The 19,167-nt window shown below is 39.3% G+C and overlaps 1 protein-coding gene across 5 annotated transcripts in view; it reads right to left on the bottom strand.

Annotated features, from left to right (window-relative positions):
- ENOX1 (ecto-NOX disulfide-thiol exchanger 1) overlaps window positions 1–19,167 on the bottom strand; it is a 365,131-nt gene that overhangs the window by 28,129 nt on the left and 317,835 nt on the right. For all 5 annotated transcript variants that reach the window (XM_085215818.1, XM_085215817.1, XM_085215815.1 and 2 more), the window contains one exon: window positions 14,936–15,120. In XM_085215818.1, the coding sequence (XP_085071944.1) occupies window positions 14,936–15,120 (185 nt within the window). The remainder of the gene's footprint in view (window positions 1–14,935; window positions 15,121–19,167) is intronic.

The following is a 19,167-nucleotide window of genomic DNA, read 5'->3' on the forward strand; positions in this document are numbered from 1 at the left end:
AGATGGTGTCAGGCTCACCTTGGCAACTTCCCACTGTCCTTTCTTTATGCCTGCCCTCTGGATTTCTCCAGAAGCTGCAGGGAAGTGCTGGCACTCTCTACCTCATCTTCCCCTACATAATCCGGGTTGACAAGAAAATGCATCTGAGGTTTTTGTCAACAATAAACAGAAGCTGTGTCAACAGCATGTCTTGGCAGCCAGAAGGGCAAAGTGTAACTTGGGCAGCATTAAGCAGAGTAGAGCTAGCCAAGTGCTTTTCCTTCTTTGCTCTGCACTGCTACAGCCCTCACCTCGAGTACATTTTTTTTTTTTCACTGGCAGCTCAGAGAAGCTGCTCAGAGAAGCTGTGGGCGCTCCATCCCTGGAGGTGTTCAAGGTCAGTTTGGATGCGGCCCTGGGCAGCTTGAGCTGGTAGGTGGCAGTGCTACCATGGCAGTGGGTTGGGACTAGATGGTCTCTAAGGTCCCTCCAAATCCAAGCCATTGATTCTATTATCCCAATCTTTTGAAGAGAAGAAGAGTTTACAAGACACCAGAAAGACAGCAGAAGCCATTTCAAGGGTCACTAGCAGAGACATCTAAGTTTTGGCAAGAAGATAGGTCACCTAAATGGAGCTGATGAAATGTCCTCTCCTTCCCAACTGCTATCTGTTAGACCTTATACAGCTAGACAGGGCAAAGATCATCACAGAGAAAGGAGTCTTTGCTCTTCATCTCAGACATCTCCATCTCAGATATCACCATCTCCACTCCCTGAGCAGTTACATCTCACCAATGTGGCCAGTCTCTGTCAGTTCAAAGGGAGAAGTGAAAATGAATGAGTTGATCCAAGGGATGGACGAGGACAGGCTGAAAGAGCTGGGACTGTTCAGCCTGGAGATGAGAAGGCTTTGAAGTGACCTGATAGCAGCCTTTCATTCTCTAAAGGAGGAAGGGGACAGAATCTTTAGCAAGGTCTGTGGTGATAGAACAAAGGGAAATGGCTTCAATCTTAAAGATTTATGTTGGCTATAAGGAAAAAGTCTTTTTTCCTTAAAAGGCACTGAAACAGGCTGCCCAGAGATGGGGTACATGCCCCATCCCTGGAGACTTTCAAGGCGAGGCTGCATCAGCCCAAGGGCAACTTGATCTAGCTATGCATGTCCCTGTTCACTGCAGGGTAGTTGGACTAGATGACCTTTAAAGCTCCCTTCCAATTCTAAGGATTCTATGATTCTATGATCCTCACATGATCAAGAAATGCATTTAGCTGGTTATGTACCTGGAAAGGGAATTCCTTTTTTGCCTCTCCAGGCAACCAGCTGAAACCCTGAAATGTAAGATTTGATTAACAACATTTCCCAGTGCAGTGCTACAAGCATGAGGGAGTCCAGGGAGAACCACACAAGGGATCCTGTTTGCTCCACAGCCTCTGGAGGAAGTGAATAGGCTTGCCAATCCAAAAAGAATACCACTACCTGCCAAACCAAACCTTTGTCTCAATTCAGATATTTCACTCCAGCTTCTGGGGAAACCCTAGAGCTGTCCTTCTGAACAATATAAACTGCTACCTGGATAATCTTAAGTCCATCTTTGCCACTGGAAAGCCCATTCACTTATAGGCTGAACTTGTTATACTTTCACCAGAAACACTAAAATCACATTCCTCATCCTAACTGCTGTGGTTCTCCCACAACCAAGTCTTATATATCACAGACCAGCTCACAAACTACTGCTGTTTTATTTTCACATCTTCCACTGCTATCTCCCACTGTGCTTTAGTCTAATTATATCCTTCTTCCTTTGATCCTGACTTTCTATTTTGTGTTTGAGGCAATTTCCAAAGAGCTGGCCTAGCATGGGAGGAACTGGAGTGGTAGACACACTCAGAGAGCACAAGGACAGATACTCCCCACTCAGCATCACTGCATTTGGTTTCAGGCCAGCTAGGAACAGGAATCCCAGGAAACATCCCATGTTCTTGGTTTGTACAGTTTTTCATGGGTTTGCAGCTCATACTGCAAGCACTTGACATGAAATAAAACTTTCCAGGAGTCTTAATAGTTAAACTGCCAATGACTATAGGCTTACTTCCCTTGGCTCATATTTTCAAGACAGTAAACGGTTCCCATTTCATGGAGATGGAAAACAGAACATCTGTAACTAGTGTACCACATTCCCAGTCACTTGTAAGGGTTTTCATTCACAGAACTGGGATCTTCCCATCCAGCCCCCAGAGACATCAGAATTGTTTAAACCTTGTAACCATTCCCTGGGGACTTAACCTTTTCTCTTTTTCTCTTCCTCGCATTTATCTCTAAAAGCTGCAGAATCTGCTCATTTTACATGGGTCAGTTTCAGAGCTTTTTTTTTCCCGAGCGGCTGATGCCACCAAGTAAAAGGAATTATAACTGCCACACAACATATTTTTCCCTTCTAGTCTTAATTTAGGAAATGATGAAATAGCTTTGACTGAAAAAAATATCAGAGCAAGACAGATGATCAGCTTGAAAAATTTCAGCACAAACACGTGATGTTTGGCAAAATTAGAAGCAAAGGGATAGAGGATGTTACACTGGCAGGAATGAGGCAAGTTTCGTAACAGTGGCTGCTGTCATGTCTGCATATAAGCAGACAGCCACTCCATAACGATTGCAATGAATGATGCCAAGATGAAGGTATTTAATTATTCAGAATTATTTTTTTTTTCCACATAAATGTCCTTATTAAAAATTGATCCTATAGAAATATGTTTTTGCCCTTCAGATTGCTTGCAAGTGCATACTGCGATCAATTAAAATAAAAAAATGTTCTTCTAGATTTTGCTCTTCATGTTGTCTGATCTTGTTCCATCTATTTCACTGCCTCTTCTAATTCTTCCACCAGAGCTTCCTCCATTGCCCACCCACCCACATATTTGCTATCCCACTCTCCACCTGTTGTGTCATGCTGGCTTGCTTCAGAGCTTCTGCCAACACAGCTATCAAAATAACCCTTTCTTCAATCCTGTTTCACCTCTCTGGCCATTTCCTTGAGCCCTGATATCAACAACTTGGTGGCACAGCTATGTCATTCAGTCAGCAATTCTCCCATTTCCTCACGTAAAGGACTGACTTCTTGCCAAGCAAGAAGTCTGGCTTATTCATCTGTTATCTTCCAAAGCAGAGGTCCTTGACAGAGGGTGACAATTTGGGTTTCTGAAAGTCCTCTGTTCCACCCAATATGGAGGTATTCAAAGCCAGGCTGGATGAGGCCCTGGCAACCTAATCCTGGCAAAGGAGAGGCTACCAGCAGAAAGAACAGATAACTCACACAGAACCTGACACAAGGAAAACTTGATATAGAAAGTTGATACGAGATTTTTGAGGAAGGCTGGGGAATGTCCAGCATCATGCTGTAGAAAGATCTTTCCTGGGTAAAATGGCAAGAAGAAGAGGAGAACTCTGCTCCTGATATCAGCAGGGAAACATGTCCAGGGCTAACTGATGAATGGAAGAAGTCTGGAAAACATTATGCATCGCTGATGAAGTTTCAGAGAACCAGTTCTGAGTATTTCAGAGAGAAGCATCGCACAAAGCCTAGAGCTCCACCAGCACTGGTCTGGAAGCACAGCTTATGTGCAAACAGAGCTATTTGTCATTGTGTCTGCTGGGCTGTCCTAAAGAGATGAAGCCCTGAAGTAGGTCCAGATCAGACAGATACATATCACCTGTGTCCCATCAATGATATTGCCAGAGAGGAGATAGGAAAGGAGAGAGAATTAGTTTCATGGTTGTCTCTTCAGATGCCAAGAAATGGATTTTAGGGAAGAAAAAAAAATGCAAGGCAGCATGCCTGTTTCCCATGGCAGTTCTGAAGCTGCTTCCGAAAATACAGCTCTTCAGTGTTAAGCTTGCTTCATTCATGAGAAGCAAATTCCTCCTTGTACATATGTGAGTAGCTGATTTATTTATATGAGAGGGAAGTGTGTGTGTGCATTATTTTTTTTAATATATCTTTTTCCACACGTTCCCACCTCCAATGCTGAATCTCTATCAGCAGCAGTTCAGTGCTGTCCATGTGGTGTAGATCTTGAAAGCTCAGACAGAAAATTACCATCTTAAACCAATCTTCACAGCTTCTGAAACATTAAATATAGATGGCATTATTGAAGCCAGCTGAATTACTCAGACTGTGTACAATGTGGTGCCAGCGTGGCCAAGAATGCTAACAACTGAACAACACACAGTGCCTTGAAATATATGAGAAGTCCTAAAGGGAAACTAATGGCTTGCCGTTGTATCATGAAACATGCCTTCTTTTTCCTCTTCAACTCCCAGCCCACATTTCTTCCTTTCTCCCCAGAAGGCAGTGTTACTTATGTACATTTAAATATAAATTATGGACATATCTAGTAAAGTAGGCATACACATAGCCTAGCAAGACAAAGGCTCTCAGAAGGAAAGCATGGCGCCTGAACAAAACCATCAACGCTAAGAAAAGGGAGGCAGATCAGAAGAGATCACAAAGCCTGAGGCAGTACTTAGGATACTAGAAGGCTGACAGAATAATGAAAAAGGAAAACTAGTATTTGCCACAAGTTTAGCAGTTACATTGCTGAATGATCCTATTTTTGCTATTTTTTTTTTGTTCTCCACAGTTGCCGGAAAATAAATATGGGCAGGGAGCAAAAGAAGTGAAGAAGTTCAGACAAAATGGTTTCTCTGAGGTAGGAGTATTGCCTTTGATCACAGGGAACAGGCAGTTTCAGCAAACCCAACCCGTTCAGCCACAAGTGGACTCATCCTCCAGTTTCTGGAGTAGCTGCAGAGCGACCAGAAAAGATCTGTGGCAAACTCGTTTGAAATGAGAATCAGCCAAGAAAAGATGATGTTACATACTTTAACTGTGCTAACTCAGTTGAATAGACAGCTTCGACACCTAGTGAACACAGGCAACTGAACTCTATATGTTATCTATATGATATTTGGGGACAAAATATTATTTTCCTCTTACAACCAATGAAGGATTTATTTACATTCCTGTACATGAAAAATGGGGAGCTCTGGTTTACTAGGTGCCTAAAATGAAAGCAAAAGGCATTTGCTCAGAAAGGCAGGCTGAATTCCATCCAAGGTTACCTTTTTCAATTCTGAAGACTCTAAGGCTTGTAAACTAAAAAGTAAACAAAACAAAGCAAGTTGTAACCTGAACAAAAGTGCAGCCATTTTCCCTATGGTACACCTGAACTGAAGACCTAAAAGTATGAAATCATAGGCACTGAAAGGTCTGCAGAGATACCTTAAAGTACCCACTTACACTGCCCATTTCTGAGGCTTTATTCCTTTTCCTTTTTCTTCACAAAGCAAGCTTTATGCTGTCAATTCCAACTTTTTTTTATAGGAGAAAAAAAAAAAAAAAAAGAGTTGGCCAGATGGAAAAGGATAAAAATCAGCAAGGAAAAGCAAGGAAAAAAAGTGTTTCAAAAGTCTTGCAGGCCGTTCACAAATAAAGAGGGGAACGATGATAAATATTTCTTGGCAGAGTCCTCCTTAGGTGGAAGGAAAAGAAATAATGAATCAAAATGAAATCTCAGGCACACAATCAATTGCAAAATAAAAATACATATCGCTCTGCCAGTGGACAGGATGGAAGGGTGTTTGTGTCTATTTCTAAGACAGACAAGATTTCATATCACAAATGGCCAGCACATGGCAGGCTTGAATAATGAGAAAGTGACTTCCCAGCTGAAGAAATACGCATTAGTAGCAAGACGCTGATGAGGCCAGACAAATCACCAAGGAAACAGGGGAATGTGAAAGACAAGTCAAAGAAGCTTTAGAAATGAGCCCTCGAGGAAGTTAGCCATGTTGCAGCAATAAGGGTGACATACGTGCCATACTGATGTATGACAAGGCATTATTAAAATAAAGAGTGTGATTATGGATATTTTTTTTATAGGAGAAAAGGGCAACACAGTGTAATAGAGCAATGCTTCTCATAATTCCCATCTCTTAGGGACTGTCAATATCATAGTAATTACAAGGATATGATCGTTTGGATGGCTCATGGGGTTTGCAATGATAAGAGGCCCAGTCCTGACCTTCCTGCCCTGAGCTGGTGAAAGCTCCATGTGAGTCTGCAGCCCAGCTCCAGCTTGTTTAGGGAATTTACCTGCAAAGTGAGCTTTCCTGCTTCTGACCAGAGGAAAAGACCATCCTGAGCACGTTAATTCTGTGGGTTAACCACCTTGTGAGGGTCTGGGAAGCTAGGCACACACCTGAAGAGTGTATATGTATCATGGTAATAATGAAGAACACTGTCCTGCCACTTCCTTGCAGAGATGTTTGTCATGCTCCCTTCTCCTGCTATCAGATTGACCTCAGAGGTCCTATAGCTTCACAGCACCAAGCACAGGAGTAAGCAGGACTGAAATATGTCAAGTGAGAAAACAGATAGATGGAACTGTAACTGTTTGAAGGGACTTTAGCAGAAGATGGAGTCAGGCTCTCTCAGGTAAGGATTGAGAGCTAATAGACACACCAAGTAACACTTGTATTACATATCGCATTTAGGGTAGCCAGTAACTGGAACAAGAGTTCAGAGAAGCTGTTGACTCTCCATCCTTGGAGGAACTGTGAAAACAGCCAGACTAGGCCCCTAGCAAAACAACTCCAGAGCTGATTCTGCTTTGAGCATGTGATCTCTGGAGGTTCCTTATTACTTATATTATTATGTGATTCTAAAGAATACATAATAGATATCAGATAATTAGATCTCAATTTCTTTTGTTTCCATGATGCAGAGTAATTCAGCCATGCTAACTGCGAAAGGCTATGTCTGGGACTGTGGATCAGATGGAAAGAGAATGTGGATAGTGCAAAGAACAGCTTAACAGACAATCTACAGCTTTCTTTGTCAACCAGTATTTAAGAGTTTCTCTTACTCCAGTCAAGAAAGACAAATAATCTCTTAAGTCTGCTATGAACTGTTACATCAAATGAAAAGGCTTGAAGTCCTTAGATCCTTACAGGACCAACCTTCCTACCAGAAGTGAAGTCCTCCCAGTTTACAGATTCTTTGTGCTAGCAGCAGGAATCCCTCTCTAGGATCTGCCTTTTATAGTGGATTGCACAAGGTCTTTATTTCTACGATGCACTGTGGAGGGGAAAAGTATGGCCAAAGCCAATTGCACCTCACCAACAAAGCCCCCTCCTATCTTTGCTAAATGAGGTCACTGACATGTTATATAGCCCTTGGCTTTTGCTAGCAATGGATGTATGAGCAGATTGCCTTAGAGTTTGTTCTGATCCTGATCAAAGGAAGAGGGCTGATCCTAATTGAGTGTCAGGTTCCCTCTGCCCTCATATTCGTCCCACAAGGCAAACAGCTGGCACCTGGCATGATGCACAGTCAAAAGAAGACACAATCATCCATTCATAGCAACCTTTTCTTCTCCAGCTTTTCAACCTGTACCTGTCTATTGTGGATACCTCTTCACCAGGCAATGGCACTTGAACTGTATGACCACATCTGTTCTTTCATGGAACTGCAAGTGAGCATGATAAAGCATACTCTTTCTTAGCAAATCAAATCAGATTTTTTTTAATTTTCATTTTCCTATTCAAGAAAAAATATTCATTTTAAAGGAGAACAAAAAGACATGACACATTTTAACTAGAAGGATAAATGACATTAGGGAAAAGAATCAATTTACCCAGTGTTATTGCCATTTAAACATAGTTCCTTGCAGAAGAAGCAGAGTTCCTTGCAATGAAAGCATCAAATGCTTTTGGAAACTATGTAATCAGGAAGCTGATGCTAGCATTTAGGATCTTTTAAATAATTCACATAAGATTGCTAGGCTGTACAACTTATGAGACCTGTACTCCATTGTCACTAGACTACACTAGTGCGCTAATGAAGAGACTAGCTGACTTCTTTCATATTTTCAATAATACGTGCACCAGATTATTTCTTTCCAAAGCGTTTTTTCTTCCTGCCAATCTCACTTCAGCTTTACCATTGGCAGCAGGCAAAAATATGCTTCTCTCCATCATTTCACCACTATAACAGCAAGCAAGAATACAGTGCTTAGAGAATCTGTGGTCCCTTGTTTACACTTCCTTGGAAACTGTTGAAGTACTGGTCAGAGAAATGGGAAATAAAACACTACTTTTAGTAAGGAAAGGTTGTTAAAACAGAGGACAAATCTTTTGACTTGTCTGAGATACGGGAAACAATTAGTACCTAATTGCCAGCTGCTCTTTTTAATCTTTTTTTTTTTTTTTTTGATACAATCAGAAAGAGTAAGTATTTTCCTGGAAGTTTGGACATGCACAGTACTGTACAGAGCCCAGAAAAGCACAAGAGAATAAAAAGAATACTTTTATGAGAACAATTCTCCCCATCCTGGAAGCAGGCATATTTCTTACTAGATTCCAAACATCAACAAGAGGGCAGGAGAAGAAGGGACTGGCCTGTAAGAGAACATTAGGTCCTGTTCTCTTATCTTGTATCCATTCCCCATCAATTTGTAAATAATGCTCAATATTGCAATTACTACCTTAGTGCTGCTTTTCTAGGAAAATAGGAAGATCTAATTAGAATTCATACTTAGTAGAGTAATAAAAACATTTCCAACTTAATTATTCTGGTCTATTTATTCAGCAGGTAAAAAGCAAATACAAGGAGTAATGTTTTTTTATCTCTTTTATTTACTCTTCTCTTTAATACTGCATTTGGTGAAAAAGCAGGTTATGGTTGTGTATAAGTACACTGGCTGGATTATGTGCTGAATAGATATTTGGTGTGCAAAAGGTAGGTGGATATAAAAGACTACAAAGCTTCCCTGCCTTTAGGGTATATTAATACATATATCCATAAAATGCTCCATCTATTCGACAATGATGTTAATCTCAGCACTAAACTGATACTAGAACCTGTATATTTAAGGGTAAATGGTAGTTATAATGATCATGGCACTGACATGGCACTGGATTTGGCAGTTTTCAGCCAACAACGAATGTACCTGTGACTTCTGACATTTCACAAAGTTTCCAAGTGAGAGAAGGGAATGGCTGTGACAGTTAACAACCAAACATCTGTGGAAAATCTGAGAGCTGCAGACCTAAATGCCAGCTGAGGCTTAGACAAATTTGATAGATGGAGGAAAAGATGGAAGTCTCTCATGATGCCCCATACTACTTATTGCTTAACCTTCTTGGACAGAAATGTGCTTTTTCTCCTGTTCTTATTCAAGGAGAGTGGAGCACGGAAAGAGTAGGTTCTTCCACTAATTGTGTGAGAAAAAACTTCTTGTCAGACAAAGTAGGCTAGGAAAGACCTGAGGAATATCTTAAATGGGAAAACAATCTTCCAGTTAAGTGAGGAGATCTGAAAATGGATAGCTCTGCTACAGTGGCTGATAATGGCAGAAGACCAACTCCTTTCAATGTCAGCACAGTGAGACCAACACTGTATATACTGTCTTGCTTAAAAAGCTGACAGAGCCAGGACCCTTGTGCCATCTTGATTAGGGACCAAATCCAATTCACAATGGCTGTCCTTGTCCCCAAGGGAGCAGTGAACGTACAGAGGGATCTACAATGTTCTCCAACAGCAATTCTCACCCTCCTGACCACAGCTGTGAAGCACATCAGAGAGTGAAATGTTCTTTCCTGGATGAGCCTGAAATGACTTCTAGTCATCTGGCATTTATCAAGAGCCCTTTAAGATCAGACGAGTAATTTTCAGATGCATGTGCTATTTATTTTACATGCTAAATGACTGGTAAACTGCAAAAGCTAGTTCTCAGTGGGAAATGTCACGAGTAATGTGGCGTCGCAGAAAGGCTCTGTGTTGCATATTGAACAACAAGGCCAGGAACGTATTGAATAGGTGATAATTAACTGTGCACTCCCTGTCTGCAGCACTGAACAGGGAAGGGTCCCCGAGGCGCAGAGAGCAACGTACAGAGTCTGTAGTTCTGGCAGTTCCTGCCTTCTGAGAAGTCAAGTTTGGAATCTGTATTGCTGTTTGAGTTAATTTGATACTTTTTCGGGGGGAAGGAGGGGGAAAGAAAAGAAAAAGAAGACAAGACAAAAGAGGACTTTGCTCATGCTGCAGCAGAGTGGCACCCATGTGGGTCATTAACAGGGTCAGAATGTGTTCAGCCTCCTGCTGAGACATCCAGAGCTAACAGTCGATGGCAGTGGCAGCAATGCCTCAGCCTTCATGTCAGCTCTATGCTTACCACCCACGACTATTCCTATTGTTCCTGCTTTTCACCTCAAGCAATGATTTTAAGTGAGACACCCCCACACATCCCCCGCTAATGCAATAACCCTGTGGCTAGATTTTAATGCACCATCACCAACGAAGGGGAGCCTGGGCTGTCACTGTATGTTAGGAGCGTAAACCTGAGCTCAGATAATGAAAAAGGCCCCTTGGGGAACCTGGGCAATGAGGTGCCTCTTACATGTCCCAGGCACAACTCAGCATGGGCACCAGAAGAACTGTAGATATTAGGGTACATTTCCCGGAGAAAACATAGGTGGAAGCATGGTTTAAATGGAGATTTCTGAATAATGGCCTTGCTAACAGGAATTTACATCAGCCTGAACTGTATCATGCTCAAGGGGCTGTGAGAGTAAAGAACATTAGTATGGCATATTCACATGATGCAGTGAAGCACCGTGCCAAATCACCATCCTATAGGAAAATAAGCCAGATTACTACAGTTACGCAAACATGTCACCATACCTTGGCCAATTAAACCTGATCAAATGGTGGAGCTAGCTAGTTCAAGTAAAGACCCATGCTAAAGGAATTAGCATATTTCCAGGACCTGAACGATGCTCTGTAGACTTCGGACTACCTTGAGGTTAAAAACATTGCACTAGTAGCTGCTCTATGGAGACAGTTCACAAACAACTCCGGATGCCCAGTAAAGATGTAAAATTTATTTGCATATGTGCTGATGACTGACATTATGGCACATTGAGATTTTTCAAAGGCTTTTCATCTTCAGGTAAATTTTATAAAGGATGTGTAAACCACGTCACTGATTCAACAGTGATTCACTGTTAGATCCTGAGTCCTTGTTTCAAAGCATGAAGGTGACAAGTGCAGTTTCTCAGAAATATTCTTTGGTGGACAATAATCAAGAAAAACATTTTTTTCACTCTGTTCTCAGAATGGTTGAAAGATTTTCATAAGAATTTTCTAAAAGAATTCTACTTGCTATTCCACATAGAATATGCCAAGTCAAATGATTGAAATTTGGACAAGTTATATACTTGCTGAAATCTGAGTCTTTCAGTGGCAAACGTCAAGCAACACTACTAGGTGCTATTTTCTACATTACCTACAGTCATGTATCTGGTAGAACATTTCAGAAAAGGAGACAAGATTTAAAAATTTCTTAAAAGTGGGCTGTGAAGTATTGTAAAAATAAAAAAATATATAACATCCATCCTTGTGATCACAGACTGTGTTACGGAATACCAAACACTGCTGAAAAATGGGACCATTTGGAAAGTGATCTGCTGTATGTGTGTTCACATATAGAAATAAATTGAAGACAGTGCTACCTATGCAGCAATGACAAGTTAATTCAATTTCTATCTCAAAATCAGGTAAAGTATATCTCATTTGTTACCATGGATACAAGACATTATTTCCATTTGTTTGAGATCTCACAGCGGGTATGAAATTAAACTGTGACACAATTTTATGGAGAAAGTTGACTCAAAACCCCATAAGTTCAATGCCATTAGTCCGAAGGATTTTCTTTTCAGACATAATAAATGGGGAGGTTGCTACTATTGCCCAAAAGGTATATTTCATAAGCAAACATCTATGTGATTTTGCTGACGCTACTTTGGAGCAATAGCAGTAATAGAAAATAAACATTCATTTCATCAGTCCTGCAAATGTGAGAAAGCATCCTGAAAAATGTCCAGATGGTAGAATTACATTAAAAATACATTGAGGTTGTGTTATTTGCTGTCGTTTGGCACCCAATGTTTACAAAAAAAAATTCTTGATTCTGAAAATGTATCCACTTTTTCTCAGATAAATCTGCTTTACAGACTGCAGCTCAAATCAATTAATCTCTAGTTCTCAAAGTTAGAAGCAAAAAGGGTATATAAAAGAGTGTGAGAAATAGAGAGGAAAGAGACAGGAGAAATACTTTTTTTTAATGCTGACATATATGTAGGATTCGGGAATTCAGTGGCACTCGGTTTACCTTGCCTGACATTAATTTTAATATATAGAAAAGGATAAAAGAGAATACAGGTCTTCTTGTTAAATTATTACCACTCAAGTTCTGGGTGTATGTTTAATATTTCATTGAAAGACTGATTTCCATAGATGCTGAGCACCTGCTGTACTGATGGATTTCAGCTAAGATTGTCATCCCTCAGCATTTACAAAGCCAAGCTGAGATAAAACAAAGTCTACCTAAATCAAAGGTTTGGTTCTAAATATTCATAGATGAACTGCATGAAAAGCACAGAGGTCATGAGATGTCACGACTACAGCTAATCATTGAAATCCAAAGCCATCATCCAGCTGCTTAATTGACTGATTATTTCCCACCAAATATTCTGAACTCCACCTCCTGTGCCTCTGTGTTGCTGCCCTCCTCAGCATATTGTCAGACTGGATTATCTGCAATGTCTTCTCCAGCTACTTGGGCCATCTCTAATTATATCCCACTGGGAGTTGGTAGGTTCAACCCCCCTGGAAGGCAAACAAAAAAAAATTCAACCTCACAGCAAAACTATCACGAACATAGAAACACTCAGAGGAACAGTGATTATAGCGTCCATTGCTCAGTTGAACAGAAATATAAGTAAGTCACTCTCTGTTACTGGCTTGTGTTGTTAACATTTTCTTGAAGTTACAATAGCAATCAATTTATATTCTCCAGTCTTGATTATCCTTCTTTCAGACCCCAGGTAGGAAATGACAAAGAATGCAAAATGAGTGTTACAGCTCTAGTCTTTTGATTTAGTAGCATTTTGTGCTAATTTTTTCACTAATTTCAATGGAGAATTAGAAGTAGGCTGAAATTTAGAACAATATTTATACATGCAGTTAAATTTAACAAAGACAGTGGTATTTAAGCATCCATTTATAGAAAGGGAAGATCATGAGCAGACCTTAAGCGTATCTAGAGTACACAAAAACCTTAAGTATTTTTGATTAGTGGATTTATTCCTGAGTACAGGAAAGATTTTATTCCTGAATGATCAATGACTTTTCTGTTTCGTTCCAAATTACTCTGCCATATGATAAATCACTCTGATTTGGTAAAACTCTGAGGGCTTAGATGGGGTTTATGTTCATATAAACATGTGTGTAGTACTTAAGCTCATCTTGTGCTCCATTATTTGGTGTTAAGCAGGATTTGTAGACTGGTTGGATTCGATATGTTCTGTGATAGCAATGCAATTCTTAATCCAGCTGGGCAGCTCATATGTAAGTTAATATCTTCTGGCTGTGGAGTTTTGTCATATAAACCAGCTTAGTACAATCTGGAAGTGGGTACAACTTGTCCCCTTTTGGAATTTAATAACCATGAGTGATCGAGGAGGACATGTGTCGCTTCAGGGCATTCATGAACAAGGCCAAATTAACCTCTGCAGTGACATAGCTGAGCAGCTCTATTCTAAATTGTAGCATCACAGCATCACAGATTGGTTTGTGTTGGAAAGGACCTTAAAACTCATCTAGTTCAAACACCCTGCTGTGTGATGGGACATCTTCCACTGGATTAGATTACTCAAAGCTTCATCCAACCTGGCCTTAAACTCTCGTAGGGATGAAGAATCCACAGCTTCTCTGGGCATCCTGTTCCAGTGACTTGCCACTCTCATAGTGAAGAATTTCTTCCTTATATCTAATCTAAACCTACTCTCTTTCAGTTTAAAACCATTTCCCCTTGTCCTATTATTATATACATATGTCTTTTGAGCCTCTCTTAAGTACTGAAAACTACAATAAAGTCTTCTTAGAGCTTTTCCTTCTTCAGACTGAACAACACAAATTTTCTCAGCCTTTCTTCACTGGAGGGGTATGCATAGTTGGGAACCCAAGCCAGTGTCATGGTGAGCTACTGCCCTCGCTCTCTGTTATGTAGCAGCAAAATGTATGTGTCTTTTCAGGAAAGAAGTGGTACGTGCATGCCAAACAAAAAGTGCTTATGGATTAATGTACATCTGAGAGAAAGCAGTGGGAGCAGGTCTAGACATGGTAGACAAGACCTGCTCTGCTCAATATCAGGAGCACACTGTCAAATACAGGGTAATGCATATAGAAACCTGAACCTCTCCTAAAGGGGCAAGTGGCAGTTAACGGCTTACTGGTTATCAGCTTTGTTGCTGCACTGAACCGTTTAAAAAATTGCCTGAATGGGATCATTACATTCAAGGATCAGTAAAAACAATAAAATCTTGGAAGGTAATACTGGTGTTAATGTCCATTTGCAAATTTGCAGGAGGGCAATCTGGACAAACTGGAGATCCTCAAAGGAGAGTCAGCAGAAGAAAAGACAAAGTTAAGAAGCGGAGATGCATCTAAAGATGCAGAACAAATGCAAATGAAGGTACCACTCTGCTATGCTGAAAAAAACTTCCCTGAGCTCCTGTGCAGAATTAAGGCTAATTGGATTAAATGAGGAGAAAAGTAGAGGAAGTACCAAAGTAATTTGCTCCTAACTAACAACATGCATAGGAAGCTTTCTTGAATGATCAATGGGTTTGCAGTTTAGGTATTACTAAAATGACTGTCCCTAAAAATGTCCCCAGTTTCTCCTCCCCTTCCCCCCATACCTAAAATCAGCAAGATTTTGATTTTGAAAAGAAATCAATCTAGTAATTTGTGGCTAATAGCCCTGCATACAGCATAGATCCTCGGTAGCATTTTCCTAAAAGAGAAGATCTGATTTTTTTCTTCCATGGCAATACCTGCTGCATGCCTTGCATCGTCTGTTGTAGGAACTGCAGCTGCTGATCCTTTGTAAGGCTTTCTTCTGTTCGAAAGAGCTGTCCTTTCTCTTGTTTCAGAAGCTCCACTTCGTTTCTATAAGCATCCAGTTGCCATCGAAGACTATCATTCTCTTCCTTAAGCGCGTATGCTTGGGCAGCTAGAGCTGAGAGAAAATGAAAATGAGAATAAATCAGTAAGTTGATTGTTTCCTTAGAAATAATGTGGAGAATATTGTCAGGGGAGGTGACAATAGAGCTGAAAGCTAGTGAGACATTTCAGAGCTGAGACAAGACCTAGCAGAGCTGAAAACGATTAGGTTCTAGCAAAGGCTGTCACTGGGAAGTTATTTCATGGGATGGAAGGAGCCATAAAGCAACCCTGGATAATTCAAATGCTACTTGCAATCTAGCTGCTAAATTTAGGCTTATATTTGGGGAAGAAACTGGCATCCAAAGGCAAAACACTTCCCAACTTTGCAACATTTTCCCAGTGATGTTATGGGATCTGGTACAATCATTTAATAATTAAACTAGTCTAGTGCAGATCCAATCAGATCTGTGCAAAGGAATTTAGACTATGTCAGGTTGTCTGGATTTAATCCCATGGGAGAAGAAACATGGAAATTCCTCTCCTGCTGCTTCATAGCAATGCTTATGAGAATCCATTTAGACAGAAAAAAAGACGTTACAGAGTAAAATTATATAAAATGCAAATGCTTTGAAAAAGTGTTGGCACTACAAGAACATTACTACATTGAAAGACACTTAAGTCATTTCCTTAGGAAGCTCCATTTGGCCCCTTTTCAATTTAGAATGGCATTTTTATTATCATAACTGATAGCAGGTGTTTGTGAAGAAATCGATTAGTATGCAGGGATGGAAATTACATTTGCCAAATGACTTGCACAGTCTGCAATATAAGCTAAAATTTGTGTTGCAAAAGGCAGAGGGCTATAAAGCATGTAGCAGGAACATTATTTAAATAAATTATCTAAACATAAATACATATAGGGAAGTATGGCATACACTGCTTTAAGGATGTCATTTTCATCCTATAGGAGAACTCACCCCTGGTAGCATTTACATATTGGCAGTGTGAGTGGCCATTTGGCATATCAAACTATCATACCACACTATTTTCCTTCTTGGAACCTGATAACACAACAACATTACAGGGCAGCTGTAATTAAAAAACAACAATCTACCATAGCCAATTCTATCAACATTTGGTAAGTGAAGCACATAACTGATTTACATTCCTGATTAAATGATTTCAGGCTTGATAGTACAGAATTCTTTCTTGCCCACCTACAATAGCAATATGGTTAAACTCCAAATTATCAGAAATAGTATATTAACTCCATTTAATGTTAGGCCTCACTTGACAAGAGCAGCATTTAGATGTCACAGTATTTCATTATCAGTAGAAATGTCTTATCTTTGGTAGGATAAATGTATCTTTCTCTGAGAAAATTTTTACTAATTTTAAAGTAATACAAATGCTTTATCCAAAATAAAGTAGAGTTAGCCAGTATTAAAGTATAGGCATGGACTCGTTATTGCACTTAATTTGGATATTCCACAGAGTATCTCTGGAAGATTTAGTAAGAGTTACAGTATTGTTACATCAAATTAAATTGTTCTGAAAAGCATGTAATCTTTCTTCTGTGACAAAATATACCCTAAAGAAATTACAATGATGAGTCCAATGGGCAAATAAGAGGATGAAATCCTTTTTTTTTTTTTTTTTTTTTTGGCAAGAGCCAACAAGCTATGCTAAAAATAGAGTCTGAGCAAATAAAAACCTCAGTCTAACAAAAACTTATATCAAAAACTTATATTAAAATTTTATTCTTTGATTTATATAATGGATTTGAACAAAACTACTTGAAAATACAGCTCATCTTTGTGGTGTCCAGAGGTAAGTAATTAAATAAAATGGCAGCTATTTGTATTGTCTTCCTCCCACCAATTGGACGCGAGTCAAAGAACTGCATTTTTTAAAATATTTAATTCCACCCAGAAACCCAGATTCAGTTGAGCTTTAGGCTGCTTTAACTGGTGAAGCTGCTGTGGTGCATTTTCTTGGCCTCATCATGGCCCAGATGGAGAACATATTTGTTCCCACATAGGTAAATTCAGGCTATTGAGTGGGGCTGAGGACAGCACCTCTGTCTGCTACAGATGCATTAAAGTAGGGAAAATGCAAAAGTCTTCTACAGATTGTGAAAATCACGTATAGGTGATGAGCCTGCTAGGATTTAAAAAATCACTCTTCCAAATTGCACTCTATATGAGCTTCAGAGACAAAAGCTTGTTTTTCCTTTAGAAATGCAAAACAGCTTTTTTACTGCTAAAAATTCAGTTGCACCAATAAATGTCATTATTTTATTATTTTAAAATTATTTTAGAATGCCATGTTAAGATCTATATTAATAATTAGATTACTGTACTACCAAGAAGTCCCATGCAAAGATGGTGCCTCATCAACCTATATTCCAGATCCTACAAGAATAAACGCTGTGTTTGGAAGAGGTAACAGCATATGTTAAGAGAAAAGGGAAATATCTCAAACAACCTGAAATGTGTTAAGAAGAATACAGCAGAGATGAGTTTGTTATATTAGGCAGAATTCCTAGATGTGTCCAAAATCTTATCAAAATTGTTATACAATCTGGTGCTCTTCCTAGCTATTCACAGTAAGCAACTAAAGAAAGAGTCCAAGGTAGAAGTCCTTAAATAAGGAGGGTGCAACACATACAGTAGCAGTATAATAGAATTCTATATTGTCACAAGCTTTCAGATGAATTATTTTTAGATTAAACCATTAACTATATGGTGTTCATACACAGTTCTTTTGTTATTTAATTTTAAGCTACAAAAAGCTCTGTTCCTAATGTGAATAAAGCAGTTAGTAAAAAAGTCATCAGATGGAGCATAAGTCAAAGAAAGACATCTGGTAGACCCCAGGGGCTCCATCTCATTCAGCACTGGGTAACTCTGAAACAAAATCAAAAAGATTATTTTTGTTTGCACATCATAACCATAATTTTAGGTTATTTATATTTTAGTGAATTAAAATCATTCTGGATTCCACGCAGTTATCCTAAATAGAGCAGTTTGCTTACATTTTATGCATACTGAAGAACCTCATTGAATACTAGACTAAAATTTATGGAGAATTTTTGGAGATAATGGAATCTGCATTTTTAAAAATAAATATTTTTCGTATTTGTGCAGAATTATTTTTTCTATAATTTCATTAATAAAGGGGTGTATTTTTTGCTTAAGAAGTTTACTTAGCTCATCCCACTGCAACTTCTGATTCCATTTTAAGTTTGGTAGTTCTGATACTCATCTACAGAACCCTGAGACACACTAGAAAGCTTCTTAGGATAAAAGACAATTAAAGTGGAAAGCCTTTACAGAAGCACGATATAGAAGGAAGCTAGATCAAAAGAAAACTCTGACAAGAATTCCAAATAACTTCCCGTAATGCAAGCAGAAGAGAATATTTGTACCTGAACAGACACAGCTGGCAACCAGCCCAACATACGCTTTATAGCATTTTCATGGAGGGACGCAGATACCTGTCAGTCTCAGAGAATCAGCTAGAGGAAGATCAGACATATGTAAGTGGGGAAGCCTTCTCATCAATATGTTGAAGACATCTAAGAAGTTAGTGTGATTTGCTTGTTCTGAGGCAGCAGTGCCTCAGCAGCAGCATTATGGCCAACACTGGTTACACACAGTGGATCCAGATTAGATCCAAAGCAAAAAAGTATTCTGGATTAAAAAAAAAAAAAAAAAAAAAGTGACTGAAATACAGAAATACACTAAAGTCTAAAGATGTATTAAAAATGTCTCAGACTGATGTCTCAGAAAAAAAAAAAAAAAAACAACAATTTTCTAGGTCATCTATTTCAGACGCTGTTAGGTATGTGCTTTTTTTTTTTTTTATCAGCAGCACCAATTTGTGCCATTTACTTTCATCTAGTTTTCTGTGGTTATATCTAACCTCATGCATAATAGCTGTCCACGGAAGATGAGGTAGGGAAGTCTACACAGTGAAAATAATTGTAATTACAAGTAATCTAGTATTTTATAACTCACATAGTGGCCAGGAAATAAACTGAACATCCCAAGCTTCTGTTTTTATATGTATATAGTTATTGCAGAACTTGGGGATAATTAATAAATTTCTAGCAATT

Source organism: Meleagris gallopavo, chromosome 1 (assembly GCF_905368555.1).
Source record: "Meleagris gallopavo chromosome 1, MGAL_WU_HG_1.1, whole genome shotgun sequence".
Taxonomy (NCBI): domain Eukaryota; kingdom Metazoa; phylum Chordata; class Aves; order Galliformes; family Phasianidae; genus Meleagris; species Meleagris gallopavo.